The sequence below is a fragment of the Nelumbo lutea genome, chromosome 8 (assembly GCF_056320005.1).
Source record: "Nelumbo lutea isolate HS-2025 chromosome 8, American lotus-T2T, whole genome shotgun sequence".
Classification (NCBI taxonomy): Eukaryota; Viridiplantae; Streptophyta; class Magnoliopsida; order Proteales; family Nelumbonaceae; genus Nelumbo; species Nelumbo lutea.
In genome coordinates, this window is record NC_142691.1 from 16962999 (window position 1) to 16979918 (window position 16920).

Consider the following 16920-nt stretch of genomic DNA (forward strand, 5'->3'; position numbering starts at 1 on the left):
TCTCTTCTATCATGGTCATGGCTGCCTTTGTAATAATGACTCTCTCCATAAAGAATCCCGGCGAAAGCAGGTTCACCATGAGAAGCACGCTGTCTTGGCCCAGGCAATCCATAACTGGTAGCCCATGGTATGATCTTGACTGTGTCAAGTACTTGGGTCCTTTCTCCGGCCAGCCTCCGTCCTACCTCACCGGTGAATTCCCCGGTGACTACTGCTGGGACAGCGCCGGGCTCTCTGCTGAGCCAGAGACCTTCGCCAAGAACCATGAGCTTAAGGTCATCCACGCCAGATGGGAACCGTGGGGTGCATCGTGCCTGAGCTGCTCAAACGCAATGGCGTCAAGATTGGTGAGGCCATATGGTTTAAGGTTAGTTCACAGATTTTCAAAGACGAAGGACTGAACTACTTTTTAAGTTCACAAACTAAAATACCTATCAAGGATTTACATTATAAACAAAGCTAAACCAGTGGTAGTTCTAACAAATCTCTTTTAAATTCACATACCAGTGGAGCGGTGAAGAACTTGGACTGCTTCGTGGAGCACAGCAGAGGAGACTTTTGGTGGAGCGGTGAAGAAATTGGACGGAGGAGAGCGTCGAGAGTGATGGAGGAGAGCGTTGAGAGTGCGCGTGAAACAAACCGTAAATCGAAAATGCGGTTGACGAGAAATTGGAGTGTGGGGAAGGTTAGTACAGGATAGTGTGGACCGACCCCATTCACAAAAAAATGAGACTCCATCCATGAAAAAATGTGGAATGTGGATAAGACTAGTCCATGAGATAGTATGGACCGATTCCATTCACAGCGAACCGAACGATGATTTCATCCCGTGGCATGACCCATCCACGAACACTACCGAACGCCACCTTAGTATTTCTCAAGTTGTATCCAATGGAAAGACTATGGAAGGGTTTGTTCCCTTTGGGAGGTTAAACCTTACTTTATCCTCCTTTTTTTTTCTACAAACTCCTGTAAGCAAAGGTTTTGTTTACTTCTCCTTTTTTGTTGATCCCTCTGAAAATCCTGCAGTGAGGGATCGTTCGCTAGTTTGATCATTTGCCCGGAACAGCCTCTGCTCTTTGAGGACAAGTTTCTTCTGATTTTGTTACGTACCTTTAATATGCCCATTTGGATGGGTCGAACTCAGTAAGGTAGTGCCTCTACCAATAACTGGGTTCTCAGAAGCAACCGAAAGCGACTGAAAATAGTAAGGAAAAAGTAAAGGAAACTGGTCTCTACAGAAAGACTCAGACAAAAGATCGCTGTAAGCTGGAAAGAAAGCTGTATCACAAAATTAGCCGAAATCTCCTCTTTGTGTCATTCTCTCTCTCTTTCTCTAGATCTCAGCTTAACCGAAATTAAGCTGAGAGTTTTCAAACCAAGCACATCATTCTGCTGCGAACGCTTGCATGAGCTTTACGAAATTTACCTTTTCGGGCTTAAAAAAAGTAAACTAAACGATATATGAGATAGACTTAACGGCCACCATAGAGCAGAGTTCATTTTACAGAATGACATTTAAAAGTTCAAACTCTATCTGCAAATCATATTTACACATCCAGTGTAATTAAGTAGGCAGCTAAGGAGTACTTATTTGCCACGTTATCAACAGTGTTAACGCCACGTGGTTATGGTTAACATAGAGACCATTTGTAATTAAGCACTCTGGTCAGGCTAGGTTTGAGTCATGAGTTGAAAGTCTAGGGCTGCAAGTCGGGTTCACCCGAGTCAATAATTTACACTGTTTCGGGCGGCTTCGGGTTGGGCCTATTGAAAATTTGACAAATTCCCAACCCTAACCCGAAAAAGTTGCACCCTTAGTTGAAACTTAAACCACAAACACAAGAAAAGCTATATAAATAAGATTTCGGCTCATTTGACAAAATTCTATTTGAATTCAATATTTAAAATTTTAAGTAGGTATACCGAAAGAGCTCTAACTAAAAGCTATAACATTGCTTCATCTCTCGAACTGAAAGTTAACTTGCATAGGGAATGAAATCAATCCATCTCCAACCATGATTGTGTGCTGCCCAGATGGTAAGAGAGTGTAACTATTACTATCCACCAGCATCAAACTTTTGCAAGCATTAAAAGTAAACTTCACTTTCTTGCTCTCTCCTTTGGGTACAAACACCCTCTCAAATCCAATTACCTGCTTAGCAGGAGCACCAACTACACCATTTGGAGGTTTGGAATATACGATCAGTACATCATTTCCATCCATACTTCCTCTGTTCTGCACTTCAATCTCGAAATCAAATTCCAACTCTTTGTCACAGACCATATCATCAACCAAGACTGCTGGGCATGGAGGCTTATATGCATCATCCTCATAAGATAGAGGCCTGCAATGCTGATACTTGTTCAAGTTAATGTCCAGAAACCTTTTAGATGAAGCAATGTTATAAGTAAACTGAGTATAACTCAAGCCATATCCAAAGGGAAAGACTGTAGAGCCATTGAAGAACTTGTATGTTCTTCCAGGAAAGCCCAAACTATCAACTGGCCTAAATGGCATTGATGTCATTGGCAGCTTGTCCACATAGTCTGCTTCATACCATGTAATTGGTAATTTGCCACCTGTAAACATAAATTAATTTCACTAAAACTGAGAATACTCTAAAAATCACTTAATTTTTACTAAACCAAATGATTTAATTACCAGGGTTGTATTTTCCAAATATAACATCTGCAATGGCTGAACCACCTTCCTCTCCAGGATACCCAGCCCAGAGAATTGCTTTAATATTTGGGTTGCTCTTGGCAAAAGAAATATCAACACCTCCGGCAGACATGACCACAAGAATAACGGGTCCTTTAGAAACTTCAGCAACTTGGTTTATCAACTGAGTTTGATAACCAGGAAGAAGCAAATCAACTCGATCCAAACTCTCTGCTTCAACTAACAAATCTAGACCCACAATCACCACTGTAGCATCTGCATTCTTTGTTGCCTTCATCGCTCCAAAAGTCAAACTCTCATTTTTACATGCTACATCACTGCATCCCATTGCATACTTCAGGTCTGCAAATCTAGATAAACCTTGCAATGGGGAAGTATAACGGCATGGAATACCTATATTCATCCATGAAAAAAGTTAATTTCAATGGGGAAATTAGAATAGTTACTGATGAAAAAATAAATGTTTTGAACAATATAATTAAAACCTACCTGCATAGTTCCCGATCATTACTTTTGTAGCATTAGCGTGTGGCCCAACCACTGCCAGTGTTTTAATGGAGTTATTCAAAGGCAAAGTATCATCAGTATTCTTAAGCAAAACAATCCCCTCTCTGGCTGCCTCCGCTGCTAACTCAATGTGTTCACCAGCACAGACGTTATCCTTCCCCAGTGACTCGAACTTAGGACTGCCGTCGAAGAACCCCAGCCTCATGAGTACGACGTAGAGATTCTTGAGAGCCTTGTCTATGTCTCCCTCTCTGATTTTCCCTTGCAATGTCGCGTTCTCAGCATAATTAGTGTAGGTAGCTCCACAATCCAAATCCAAGCCTGGAATAGCATTACCATTAACAAAAAGCTGAACGAACAGACAGAGATTTGGTTGCTGTGCTAGAGACCATTAATTAACGACTTGCCTGCATTCAGAACTTGCGCTACAGCATCCTCCGGTGTGTCAGACAGAAATTTGTGATCGTCGTAGATCACTTCGATGGAATCACAATCTGAGACAATGTATCTGTAAATTGAAGGAAGTTAGTTTTTTTTTTTCTTTTTAATCTATAACTGGAACGAATTTAGTTTGTTTCTGTCGAACAGAAGATAATGATGAGTACCCATGAAGATCCCAGTCTCCTCTCACAGTCTCCTTCAAAAGTTGCGGGTTAGCACAAGTGGGAATTCCATTAACTCTGTTGTAAGAGCACATAACACTGCTAACATCTCCATCTCGGACACACATCTCAAAGGGACGGAGAAACGACTCCACCATATCTTGCTCAGACACCTTCAAATTTAAACAAAAGATATATTTAGAACAAATGCATGCTAACTGGTTAATAAAATATTTAATGAAAAAAAAGTCGACATTAGAGCTTGGTCTGTGATAAAATTATACCCTTGCGTCAAAGTGCAGGCGATCAACTCCAAGCCAGTTATCGACGTCATAAGCAGCATAGTGCTTACAGCATGAAGAAACCTTCAGAGGCCTAGAGTTCATGTCGGTGGTGTTCTCGTATCCCTCGACGTCTTGCAGACCTCTAACATAGTTTACTGCATAAGAACCAACTACGTAAGGATCCTCCCCTGGTGTCTCTGTGATTCTTCCCCATCTAGGATCCCTTACTACATTGATGTTAGGACTCCAATAAGTCAATCCAGCACGGCCCAGATTATACATAGCTCTTGCTTCTGTGGAGACAACCTGCAAAAGCAGAAGAATTCGTCCATGAACAAGACTGAATTAGCATTACCTTTTCTATTTAATTTTCAGAACTTCAGATTGTCAGCAAGCATGAGTTATGCTAAATGGGTTATAACTCACCTGGCCGATTTTCTTCCAGAGAGACTGGTTGAAAGATGCCGCAGTCAGAATGACGGTAGGAAAGCTTGTTGCACCAGGAACAAGCTGATCAAAGTGGGTGCCCGGACCGACATCGGAGACGCCATGAAGCGCCTCAGACCACCATTCATACTCGGGTAGTCCTATCCTGGAAACCCCAGTGCTCTTGTCTCCGAGCTGTTGGACCTTCTCTGCGAGAGTCATTCTGTCCACTAAATCTTTGGCTCTAAGATCGTAGGACAGAGACTTATCGCAGTAACCAAAGTCCTTCATCTTGAGCCCTAACTCAGCAAACCTCGAAGGATCACACAAACGAGTATAAGTGGTAGCATTGGAACTCGTGGCTAGTAGACGACTCCTTGCAGCCGAAAGAGAAGAGAGAAACAGAAACAGTACACAGAAGAACAAAGCTCTGGCCATTAGTGACCGAATGAATGAAACGCTGGAAATGGAACAAATGTATGCGCCGTGGAGCATCGATTGCAGTGGACTATATATAAAAAGAGAAATATGAGATAGGATCGAAATATATATATATATATATATATATATATATATATATATATAAGGAAGTGAAGAAATTTTCTCATTATTATTATTTTTTTTATTGTATACAATTTTTGAAACAACCAATGAGATGCACTTTACCAGAATCTAAATAAATTTTTGAAATGGAACAAATGTCATTTTTGAAACAGTACACATATTTTTTTTATTATATGTCATTTTATTATATCTAATTCCTATTTATCTCCAAAATTATCTCTAATTTAGTACATGGATTCTCTCCTAAATTATCTCTAATTCCTTTTTACCCTCTCCCCTACTTTTTATCTATATCTATCTAAAGAAACTTTGAATTAAAAAATTTAAGAATTATTTAAATATTCTAACAAAATTATATAATAAATTAAAATATTTATTAAAACAACAAAAAATAATTTTGTATTTTTACAGAATATATTGCAAAATTATATACTAACAATTTAAATTATGTTTTTCCGGATTATCAATTTAAATGTTTTTCAAAAATTTAATAATATGTAATAGCTTTAAATAAATAAAATTCAAATAACAAAAAATTTTAAATATTCTATAGATTATTTAATATTTAAATAACTAAATATTTATCATAACTAGATTTTAAATAGTTAAAATAACCAAATTATGTAATAAATTTAAAAATTTCTTCATATATATATATCAACAAGGAAGTCTATAAATTTTTTCCTTTTTAAGAATTTTTTATTTTTTAATTCCATGTCATTTTTTAAACAACCATGAATGAGATGCACTTTCACAATAATCTAAATAATCTTTTTCCTAAAATACCTCCCCCACTATCCCCCACTTTATCCAAAATTATCTCTAATTCCTATTTATCTCCAAAATTATCTCTAGTTCCTATTTATCTCCAAAATTATCTCTAGTTCCTATTTATCCTCTCCCCTACTTTTTATCTATATCTATCTAAAGAAACTTTGGATTAAAAAAATTTAAGAATTATTTAAATATTCTAACAAAATTATATAATAACTTTAAAATATTTATTAAAATCACAAAAAAATAAATTTATATTTTCACAAAATATATCACAAAATTATATACTAACAATTTAAATTACGTTTTTTTCTGGATTATCAATTTAAATGCTTTTCAAATATTTAATAATATGTAATAGCTTTAAATAAATATTTAAATAACCAAATATTTATATGTAATAGCTTTAAATAAAATTCAAATAACTAAAAAATTTAAATATTCTTTAGATTATTTAAATATTTAAATAACCAAATATTTATCATAACTAGATTTTAAAAAGTTAAAATAACAAAATTATGTAATAAATTTAAAAAATTTCTTCAAAGTAGAAAAATAATTATAACATAATATTGAAATTAATAATAATTTAATATATTATAAAGTTAATAATGAAATTATGTAATAATAGTTTAAATTAGGATTTTAGGGATAATTAAATTCAATATAATTATATAATTATATATACTAAAATTAATATTTATTGTATTCCAGTAATTATTTATTGCTTTTTTGTGATAAATGTATTTTCAATGATTATGTATAAATTTGTTTTGTTTTTTTTATTTAACGGAAAACTTTCAATAATTATTTGAGATTATACTACTATTATTGAATTTTTTAAACTTAATTTATTGTACTTATTATATTTATTGTATTTTTGTTATAACTTATTTATTAATATTTATCGACTAAGTTATTATATTTTTAGTACTTATTGTATTTTTTTCATTAGCAATATATTTTCAATAATTGTTTATTTTTGCTATAAATTTTCAATAATTATTGGAGACTAAACTATTGTTATTTATAAAAGATGAGACCATTAATTTATCTAAAATTATGAGTGTTCATGAGTTGGTTTGGTTCGATAATAGGCTATTTGGCCAACCAAACTGACCTAGTCAGGTTGGGGAGTTGGTCAGTTGAAACCGACTGACCTTTTGTGAAAATCGACCCACTCAATTTGTATCAGTTTGGGTTGATTTTTGGTTTGGCCAGTCGGTTCAAAAAATTTAAACTTAAATTTAATTTTAAAATTTGTAGTGCAATTATTAAAAAATATTTAAAATTTAGATTTATGATGTAAAACATTTTAGAGTAAGAAATATGAGCAATTTCCCACTTTTCCATATTAAAAATTATATTTAAAATATAAAATATTAATATTATATATATATATATATATATATATATTATATACCATGGCTAGGTCATTCGATTTTGGTTAGTTTACAAATGGCCAAAGTGAAACTGTTCCAACTTGCTCGTTCGATTTTAACTATTTAAAATCTAGTTATGATAAATATTTATTTATTTAAATATTTAAGTAATATATAAAATATTTAATTAATTTTTATTTATTTAAAGCTATTACATATTATTAAATATTTGAAAAAAAATAAATTGATAATCCATAAAAACATAATTTAAATTTTTAGTACATAATTTAGTGATATATTTTTTAATAATTGCATTATAAATTTTAAAATTAAAATTAAATTTTAAGTTTTTTTCTATTGAATCGACTGACCTTTTGTTAAAACCGACCCAAACTGATACAACTTGAGTGAGTTGGTTTTCACAAAAGGTCAATCAGTTTCAACTAACCAACTCCCTAACTTGACCAGGTCAGTTTGATCGGCCAAATAGCCTACGACCAGATCGAACCAACTCATGAACACTCATAATTTTAGCTAAATTAATAGTCTTATCTCCGATAAATAATAATAGTTTAATCTCCAATAATTATTGAAAATTTATGGCGAAAGTACACAATTATTGAAAATATATCAATAATGAAAAAAATAAAATAAGTACTAAAAATATATTAACTTAGTCAATAAATAGTATAATCTCAAATAATAATTAATCTCTAATAAATATTAATTAATCAATAAGTTATAACAAAAATACAATAATTTAAATTTAAAAAATTCAATAATAGTTGGTTAATCTCCAATAATTATTGAAAGTTTTCTGCTAAATAGCAAAACAAAATAAATTTGTACATAATCATTGAAAATACATTTATCACAAAAAACAACAAATAATTACTGAAATACAATAAATATCAATTTTAGTATATATATAATTATATAATAAATACAGATTAAGAGTTTAAAATTATTATTAATAAATATTAATTTTTTTTGAAAGTTATTTTCTCGAATTATTACTTGATATAAGTGAAATTAGTTATTTAAAATATTTTATAAAAATATTAAATTATTATTAATTTCAATATTATGTTATAATTATTTTTCTACTATTCAGATTTTTTTTAAATTTATTATATAATTTCTTTATTTTAACTATTTAAAATCTAATTATGTTAAATACTTTGTTATTTAAATACTTAAATGATATATAAAATATTTAAAATTTTAAATATTAATTATTTATTGAATTTAATTATCCATAAAATCATAATTTATACTATCATTATTAATTTTAATATTATGTAATAATTATTTTTCTACTTTGATATTTTTTTTAAATTTATTATATAATTTCGTTATTTTAACTATTTAAAATCTAGTTATGATAAATATTTAAATAATCTATATAATATTTATGTTTTTTTTGTTATTTGAGTTTTATTTATTTAAATCTATTATATATTATTAAATCAATGTTTTAAAAAATGACTCAGAAATGGAACCATTTTGGTCATCGGTTTCTGGGTCAACGGTCCAACTGTTCGGTTCGAGCGGACGATTCATTTTGATAGGAAAATTTAAAAAATAAAAAATGGTAAAAAATCATTGAACAGGTCAACGGTTCAACAATTCAACCACTCGGGTCAATGTTTTGTTGATTATTTCAACGGTTTTTGATAGGATTTTGGGTTTATGCAAAAACAAAATTAGTTGCCTGGACGGTTCTCGGGCCAAATAGTCCGACCGTCTTGGTCAACGACGGTTCGAAAACACTATATTAAATATTTGAAAAACATTTAAATTTATAATCCACAAAAACATAATTTCAATTATTAGTACATAATTTTGTGATATATTTTGTAAAATATAAAATTATTTTTTATGTGTTTTAATAAATATTTAAAAATTATTATATAATTTTGTTAGAATATTTAAATAATTCTTAATTTTTTTAATCCATACTTTCTTTAGATAGATATAGATAAAAAGTAGGGGAGAGGATAAATAGGAATTAGAGATAATTTAGGAGAGAATCTCTCTACTAAATTAGAGATAATTTAGAAGATATGGTGAGGAAGGTATCTTAGCAGAAATTTGGAAAAATAGATTATTTAGATTATTAGGAAAGTGCATATCATTGATTGTTTCAAAAATGACATGAAATTAAAAAAAATATTCAAAAAAAGAAACACTCACCAACCTCCCTTATTTTTTGGAAACGTTTCAGCCTCCCTTTATATAGAAAATTTTCTGTACCAAATCAATAGCAATCTGCCACACAATTTAAAAAAAAGTCATTTAAATTTTGAAATGAGAAAAACAGGCTGATGTGGCAAATTGATATTGATGTGGTACAGAAAATTTTCCATACTAAGGATACAAAGGATGTGAACTCCTCCCTTGTGGCATACTTCTTTATCACTTACCTCCCTTTGTTAAAGGTCCACGGATATGGCAATAGTACCTTGTCATGGGACCTGCTAATGGATAAGATCTGATCAAGTTCAAATACAGAATAATCATATCTTGAGCTACTTGTATCCAAATCAATTGGACCCACATTTAGCCCTACCAAATATATAGGTGTAATATGGGCCGTGTTGACCACTTTTGAGGGTGATCCGCACTGTAGCGGGCCATGCCGTGCCGGCATGTGGGCCTAGACGGGCCGTGCCTGACTGATTGGAACCCCCTAAAAGGGGAAGCCTGGCATGGCCTACTGCGGAAGCCCAGTGGACCTGTGTCTGTTAGGCCGCGGGTCGGGCTGTGAGCAGCACGATGTTTTTACTTTTTAGAGAAATTGAAAAAAAAAAGTTGAAATAAATTAACATGATAGTTAAGAAATTAGAAAAAAAAATTTAAAATTTTATATATAAAGTAATAAAATGAAACTGAAAAATATTATACTAAAATCGGAATGAAATAATATAATAAAATTAAAAATAAAATTATATATATATATATACATACACAAGTTGTGTGGGCCATGTCGTATTGGGATTGGTCTTTTTTTTTTTCAAAACCAGTTTAAGAGAGTCGGTTTAATATTCTTCTACCCTTGGACCGGTCAGAACTCTAATACATCCTCTGTAGGTACATATCGGAATACTCCTGATATAATATGTATTGACTGACACGGACTGATACGTATGAATACTTTTGAACCTTAATTCAGACCAAACAGTGACTAGTGAGCACAGAAGGGGGCAAGCACGAATCCTTTTTTACAGCTCACCCCATAAAAATTCAAAATAATGGGAAGCCCGACGACAAATCATTCAAAGTCAATATGCACGGAATAGTAGGCGATTCGGTTAATAGAGGTAAGGTCAAGTAGTTGCAAACAGTTGGTTTGACTTCTGAGAGACTCTTGTGGTGTCGTGTATCCCATCTACAACTGTTCAATAAGAGAGCCACCCTCACCAAGGAACCATCTTCTTCTTCTTCTCCACCAAGTTTCCACACAGAGACGAGACTGTCGACCCATTTCAACATCACAAATCGATCATAAGACAATCACGATGGTCTACCCAAAGGAATATCTTATCTATCTCTGCTGGTGCTAGCTGTTGAATGTCAATGTGTGGGCCACCACCACTTCTTGCTTGCCTTGATTGAAGTTTAATTGAACCTTCTAAGGTTTTGCTGCTATCGCTTGCCGCATTGGATCAGTCAATTTTAAAGGTTATTGTCTGGGTTTGTGTGTTGAGGCTTACTTTCCTTTGGATTTTTCCCAACAGAAATTGGAAGGGGGACCTCCTTTGCTTATAATTCCCAGCTCCAATTTTCCTCTCCATGGACGCATGCCATCAGATGCTCAACTAGCATCTTATTTTTATTTTGAGTTCTATTCACATGCTTCCTGTCCTCTAGCTCCACGTGGCAAATTTTGTGCAATATACCAGTCTGCCACCGAGAACCCAGCTTTTGTTTTATCACCATAATAATGAAATAAATAACTTCCAGGATTAAATAATCAATAAATAAATACCACCGGCTCTCACAACTTGCATCCTTGTATTTACATTGAGACATTTTAAGACACTAGTAAATGTGTACGCACGTCACAATATTTCTGAGACAAAACTATTTATAATTCATAGGTAATTTCTTGTTATAAGTGGGTAGTTTTTAAATTATTGGTAGACAATTTTTGCCCATTGTATTCTTAGACAAGAGAGGTTAAAAATGTCCAATAAAAATTCCAGAAATAAGGGGCATTGGCTCTTTTATAGGTAGTATAGATATAGATATTTGGCAGTTTCTCAGTCTAGCAAGGTGAATACTGGGGGGGGGGAGGGGGGTTCTTTCTTGAGATCATTGCCATTGGTTTCAAATGATCTTCAACAGTTGCACTTGCATTTCGGTGAGTATTGTTTCTTTTTCTTGTGTTTGCACCAAGAAACAACAATGTTTTTGGTTAGAATCAGAGATATGGAACATCAAATTCTGTTGTTTTAATGCAACAGCATGTTCCCAAATGTTGCTTTTGTTCATTGAGGATTATTCCTTGTTCCAAGAACAGCAAGAACATTCCTTGGGTATTTACCTTGTGCAATGATGCACTAAATCTCATTGTAAAAGGGTGCTTATAGTGATACTTAATACAAAACTTTATGTTACAAAAAAGGATATTCCTTGGGTATTGTTTTTAAAAGAATCTTTTATGCTGATGTTGGGTGACCATTTTAGATAGCTGGAAACAATCTGACTGATTCAACTGGGAAGGCTAAAACCAGATGATAGGATATAGGAACCTCCTTTGTGTACGACAAACTTGACAATTGTTCTGCTCAAGGAAAATCCCACTTGTATTGTCTAAATGAATGCTTTAACTCAAAGTGATTGTCCATAACCAAATCGTTTTCTTAAGATTGAGTGATGCCTTTACTAGAATACAAGTACTGGTTTGCTTAAGCAAGCTATTGATAAACACCACCAAAACAAGAAAACTTCACATCATAGTCTGGTCCGGTCAGAAAGAAACACTATTTCAGGAAGGGAACATCAGATCTTGAGGCATAAGAAAGATACATAAATCAGACTCCCCACAGAAGTGCCCTTTATCCCTCCCTAGGGTTCATAATCATCAAACCCCCCTATAACATTAGAATCTGCTTACAAAAAATCTACAGGTGTCGTTACTCCAGGAAGCCGCTCAAGGCGAAAAAATGATATCATAGCTAGCTTTACATGATATATAAGTGGGGACCTAAACTAATCTTGATGGTACATATATACTTTAAATTAGGTTGAATGTGAAAATGATTTGGTCAAGGAACATGAGATACTTGACAGTGGCCCATGTTGGTGTGCAAGCTCATGAATGTCTCTAACAATATTGAATACAGCTTCTGGTTGTGCTAGCTTAAGGGCATTAGCTGACATTTTCTTGAGCTCTTCTGTCTTGGAGCTGAACCATTCAGCAACTAGAACAGCTGTTTCCTTTGGACTACTAGAGAAGACACCCGCACCATTGTCTACAACATAAGGGACATTGCCAACTTCCTGCAATATTTCCAAATGAAGAGAAAAGCAAAAAGGGAAATTAGGAAACCTTGCTGCAGTCACCACAACAATGCAAGTGAAGTGCTTTAGCATCAGAGTTATAACTGGGGCATCTGGAAATGTCCCTCTATGTGAGAAACAATGAATTTTTGAAAGCAAAGTTTCAACTCAACTTGAAAATGCAGAGACTAATGCATTCCATTCTATAAGTTAAAGAAATAATAAGAAAATACAGAAGCACCATGAATGAATGCAGCTTGCTAGGAGGCCTGGAAGAAATAAGAAAACATCTTATAGATATTGTACATGTAAGTGAAATAACGGAAAATCTTAAGTTCATTTTTTCAGTAAGAAAGCACTAGGGAGAGGAACTCCAATCTTATTATTATTATTTTTTGTACCAGGTTAGAGCCTGTTGTTTATCATTTGTAACTTAATATATGCCAACCAGATTTTAGCTTAAAACTTATACCCTTTTCATTAATTTGACCAGGGTGAGTTTTGATTTTTTGTAACCTGTGACACAAAATATTTGAGAGATCAAATTTAATGCATATTTTGTCTACATATACATTAGCATCCGGCAATGCAGTGTGACCGGAGTTAAAAGGGAGAGCATGAGGAACTATTATAACTGAAGAGAAGTTGTTAGTTTAGAGTAGGTGAAAATGTTTATGCATCTTATACTAGACCTATTTGGCCATATTTTTATATGATAAATTCAAAATTTAGTATCTATTCTACACCACATGGAATCACATAGAATTCTTTAACCTGGTCAAAATTTACAAATTTATTAAGACTAACCTGTCCAGGGATAAAGTCATTTAGGATAATAGGAAGCCCCCTTATCAAAGCCTCTGCAATTGTGCCAGGTCCAGCCTATGACAGCCATAATAATTAATAAACAATTATCGTATGATACAGAAATAGAAAACAGATTCAAGTATAAAGAAGAATATTAAGGCATGACAAACTGTTAACATACTTTAGTGATAATGCAGTCACAAGCTCCCATCCATTTCTCCATCTGGGTCTCAAATCCTCTTATCTGTGGCCAAAAGAAAAAAAATTAGGATTGATTGCCTACTAATTATTCTTGACACTCAAATACAATTGAATTATTGTTTCATGATTGGCAAAAGAAGTAAAAGAATCACCTTTACAGGAACCTTCCACTGAAATGACTCTAGTGTAGCAGCTAGGTCCTTATTACGGCCACATATGACAACAATTTGGCCAACAGGTTTGCCAAGCTTTTCATCAAATAGTGATTCTCCAAGGGCCCTTGAAGTTTTCTTGACAGGACCCATGCCTTCACCACCTCCCATGAGCAAAACTGCAGGCAAATGAAGATCCATCTCCAGTTCTTTTCTTAATTCATCCTGTATAACAGGAGTGTAAACAAACCCAAATACCATAAAGTCAAAATCTTATCTAGTTATAGATAATCAAATTGGATTTTCTTTCATTAAGATGATAATTGAGTTGCTTCAGCTAGATGTTTATCATTATCTACCTTGGACAGAATTGCTCCACAGAAAGATGGACGAATTGGCAATCCAAAGACACGAATCTGGGAGGACTGTAGGCCATCTAGCAAAGCTCTCTTTGCTACCTCCTCTGATGGGCAGTAACATCTGTTGACACTAGTGTGGAACCTGGACATAACAAAACCTCCAATAAGCTGAGGCTATTGGTCACAGCAGAAATTGAAGCTAAAGATGGATTAAATTTACCATGTTCGGTGACAGGTATTGAGGTCTGTAATAACTGTAACAAACACCACTTTCTTCTTAATTCCCTGCCATTTAAGCACCCACAGAGGAACATGTTGCATCAGAGGATGGACACTAATGATAATGTCTGGTTTGTATTCCATCAGACCAGCCTCCACCTCTCTTCAATTTTCAAACATAAAGAAGTTAGAGATGTTAAGATGCACAAGGAGAATTCAAGGTTTCCTATCCTTGTTAAAACTTGAGTCTACCAAAAACCTCTCTAGTTTAAAATGCATTTCACTATCTGTTAAAATAGTGATTAGTGGTAAGAGATGGAGAAGAACCAAATGGAACTAAAACGAAGTTGTGCTGCCAATGTTCAATTTGGGCAAGGTGATGAAAGGGATGAAAATCACAAATAGACGTCTGGCATAATGGGTTATTACAACTTGAAGACAGCACTAAAGTATGAGAATATATTTTAGCCCTAGAACAACTAATTAATATACAATTGAAGAGAAGACATGAGCACATAATAAAATCTCTGCAGTTTGGACTAACGAGTGAACATGGCTGCTAAGATTGGAAAACATACTTGGCATAGAAGGCAGCAATAGCAGCTAGATAGAAGCAGTGAATCCAACGAGGAGAGGTACTGAAAAATGCAACCTTCCAGAGCTGTACATGTTTCACCATGAACTTGTATGTTCTCTCCATATCATTCAACGGCCAGCCAGTGTATTCTTTCCACACATCCTTCACGAAAACCTGAAATCGAACATCCTTGCACATAAGTAGAAAGAAAGGGCTAACAATTGAATAAACAAGGCCACAATTAGAAACAAGCTGACCCAAATTGGGACTCAAACCGAGAGACTAGAAAACCACTGAAGAGAAGAAAATACAAACAGAATGAAGTAATCCATTAATTAAAGAAACTAGAATACTAAGAATGAAGGAAGAAAACAATCAAACAGAGAAAAGCCCACTAATGCAAAATTGGGGAAGAAAACAGGGGAGACCATATGAACAGAATAAAGAACAGGTAGAAGAAGATAAGAATACAAATGGGTATCCCAAAAAAAAAGAATAAAAGGAAGAAATAATGGTATAATTATTGGAAAAAAAAGCAGAACATTAAAATCGAGTTAGAAAGAACACCCGGGAAAATGAAAAATATGAAGCAAAACAGAAGAAACCTATCAAAAGCAAGAGCATTACCCTGTAATCATCCCCGAATTCCAGACTAAACGCGTCGCGAATAGCCTCTGCTGATGCTCGATGACCTCCACCAGTATCGCTCATCAAAATTAGAACATTCTTGGTCCTCTCAGCTCCAATCTGCACCAGCTCCACTGGCTCATCATCCTCCTGGTACCCATAAGAGCACCTTTTCTGATGGTTATATTTGTAATGTCCCTCAGCACTACTTTTAAAGAACGTATCTCTAATCGATCTCCTCGGCGACACCACTGAAATAACCATGTCCGTCATCTTCACCCCAAAATTTCATAAAAGAAAAACACAACAGTCAAAAGCAAAGCCAACCGCCGGAAGAACCAGTTTCCCGGCAGAAACCGAGAGAGAGGGGGAGGGAGGGAAGTGTCAGAGAGAGAGAGAGAGAAGCCTGATAGGAGAACGGTCGTTGGAGTGAAAGTAATTAGTTATGTAAGAGACTCGAAGCTGGCGAAACGTTCCGATTCCGTTAGTAGCTGTAACATCCACAGATTCTCGAATAATGCCAAGTATTTTTGAGCGGCGAGGAAATTTCAGCCGTTTGATTCGCATCTCGGTTTGGAATGTTCTGAATAGAAGATCCGCATGGAAGATCTACTCAGAACATTCCAAAACAAAATTCGAATCAAACGGTGCCTTTTGTGGGTCCCGCGATGTCTATAGCGCGAAGTTTCTTTGCGTTGTAGAAATTCCTAACAGTCTAACTGTCAAACTGGTTCTAATTTTTTATTATTTTTTCTCTTTTTTCAGTTTTATTTTTAGCGGGAGTGGTTGCTGGGGCCCACTTTTTGTGTGCCCAAATGAGCTGGCGTCAGGCGAAAGCCCAACTGGCTGTGCGTGACGAAATGGAGCTACGCCGAAGTGCCATAGTGAGACTGTAGGTAAAGTTATAGCTATCATTGGATCAGAATCTTTAATACCTTGAGAATAGGTACACAACTGTACAAATAGAATATGCTCAAGATCCTAAACTTGGATCCATAGATGATTGAACAGTCTTATTTCATTAAAATATAAGCTGATGCCACCCTAAACCAAATGACTGTGGTGTGGTGGTTTTACATTGCTTTTGAGAGTAACATGGAGCCATTTTCGGTTTTTAAGACAAGCAAAGAATGAAATCCGATTAGAAGAAATGAGCTTGTCCATTTGAGCAGTGAGAGTGACAGAGTTGTCTTGCTTTTCTCAGTCACAAGACAATAAAACTTTGCCATCTATTATCCACCCATG

The 16920-nt window shown here is 34.3% G+C and overlaps 2 protein-coding genes across 2 annotated transcripts; both read right to left on the reverse strand.

Moving 5' to 3' along the window:
• Positions 1-1821: 1821 nt before the first annotated feature.
• LOC148843037 (putative beta-D-xylosidase 5) lies at positions 1822-4979 on the reverse strand. Its single transcript, XM_088957204.1, has 7 exons — positions 4506-4979; positions 4080-4385; positions 3799-3968; positions 3601-3701; positions 3176-3514; positions 2666-3079; positions 1822-2583 (listed from the first exon to the last, which is right to left on the reverse strand). Exons 1-7 carry the CDS (start codon positions 4941-4943, stop codon positions 1961-1963), a joined length of 2391 nt encoding a protein of 796 aa, XP_088813330.1. The 5' UTR covers positions 4944-4979; the 3' UTR covers positions 1822-1960.
• A 7148-nt stretch (positions 4980-12127) lies between these two features.
• Positions 12128-16128, reverse strand: LOC148843038 (putative monogalactosyldiacylglycerol synthase 3, chloroplastic). The gene is made up of 8 exons (XM_088957206.1): positions 15676-16128; positions 15050-15222; positions 14473-14634; positions 14253-14394; positions 13894-14118; positions 13722-13784; positions 13541-13615; positions 12128-12733 (listed from the first exon to the last, which is right to left on the reverse strand). Exons 1-8 carry the CDS (start codon positions 15946-15948, stop codon positions 12473-12475), a joined length of 1374 nt encoding a protein of 457 aa, XP_088813332.1. The 5' UTR covers positions 15949-16128; the 3' UTR covers positions 12128-12472.
• Positions 16129-16920: the final 792 nt, after the last annotated feature.

Coding starts and splice junctions, on each gene's coding strand:
- LOC148843037 (XM_088957204.1), bottom strand. CDS start 4,943: ATGGCCAGAGCTTTGTTCTTCTGTGTACTGTTTCTGTTTCTCTCTTCT. Junction 3,702..3,798: donor GGAGACTGGGATCTTCATGG/GTACTCATCATT, acceptor TTCAATTTACAG/ATACATTGTCTCAGATTGTG. Junction 3,080..3,175: donor AATGATCGGGAACTATGCAG/GTAGGTTTTAAT, acceptor GGATGAATATAG/GTATTCCATGCCGTTATACT.
- LOC148843038 (XM_088957206.1), bottom strand. CDS start 15,948: ATGACGGACATGGTTATTTCAGTGGTGTCGCCGAGGAGATCGATTAGA. Junction 14,395..14,472: donor AATACCTGTCACCGAACATG/GTAAATTTAATC, acceptor TGTTATGTCCAG/GTTCCACACTAGTGTCAACA. Junction 12,734..13,540: donor ATGACTTTATCCCTGGACAG/GTTAGTCTTAAT, acceptor GAAATATTGCAG/GAAGTTGGCAATGTCCCTTA.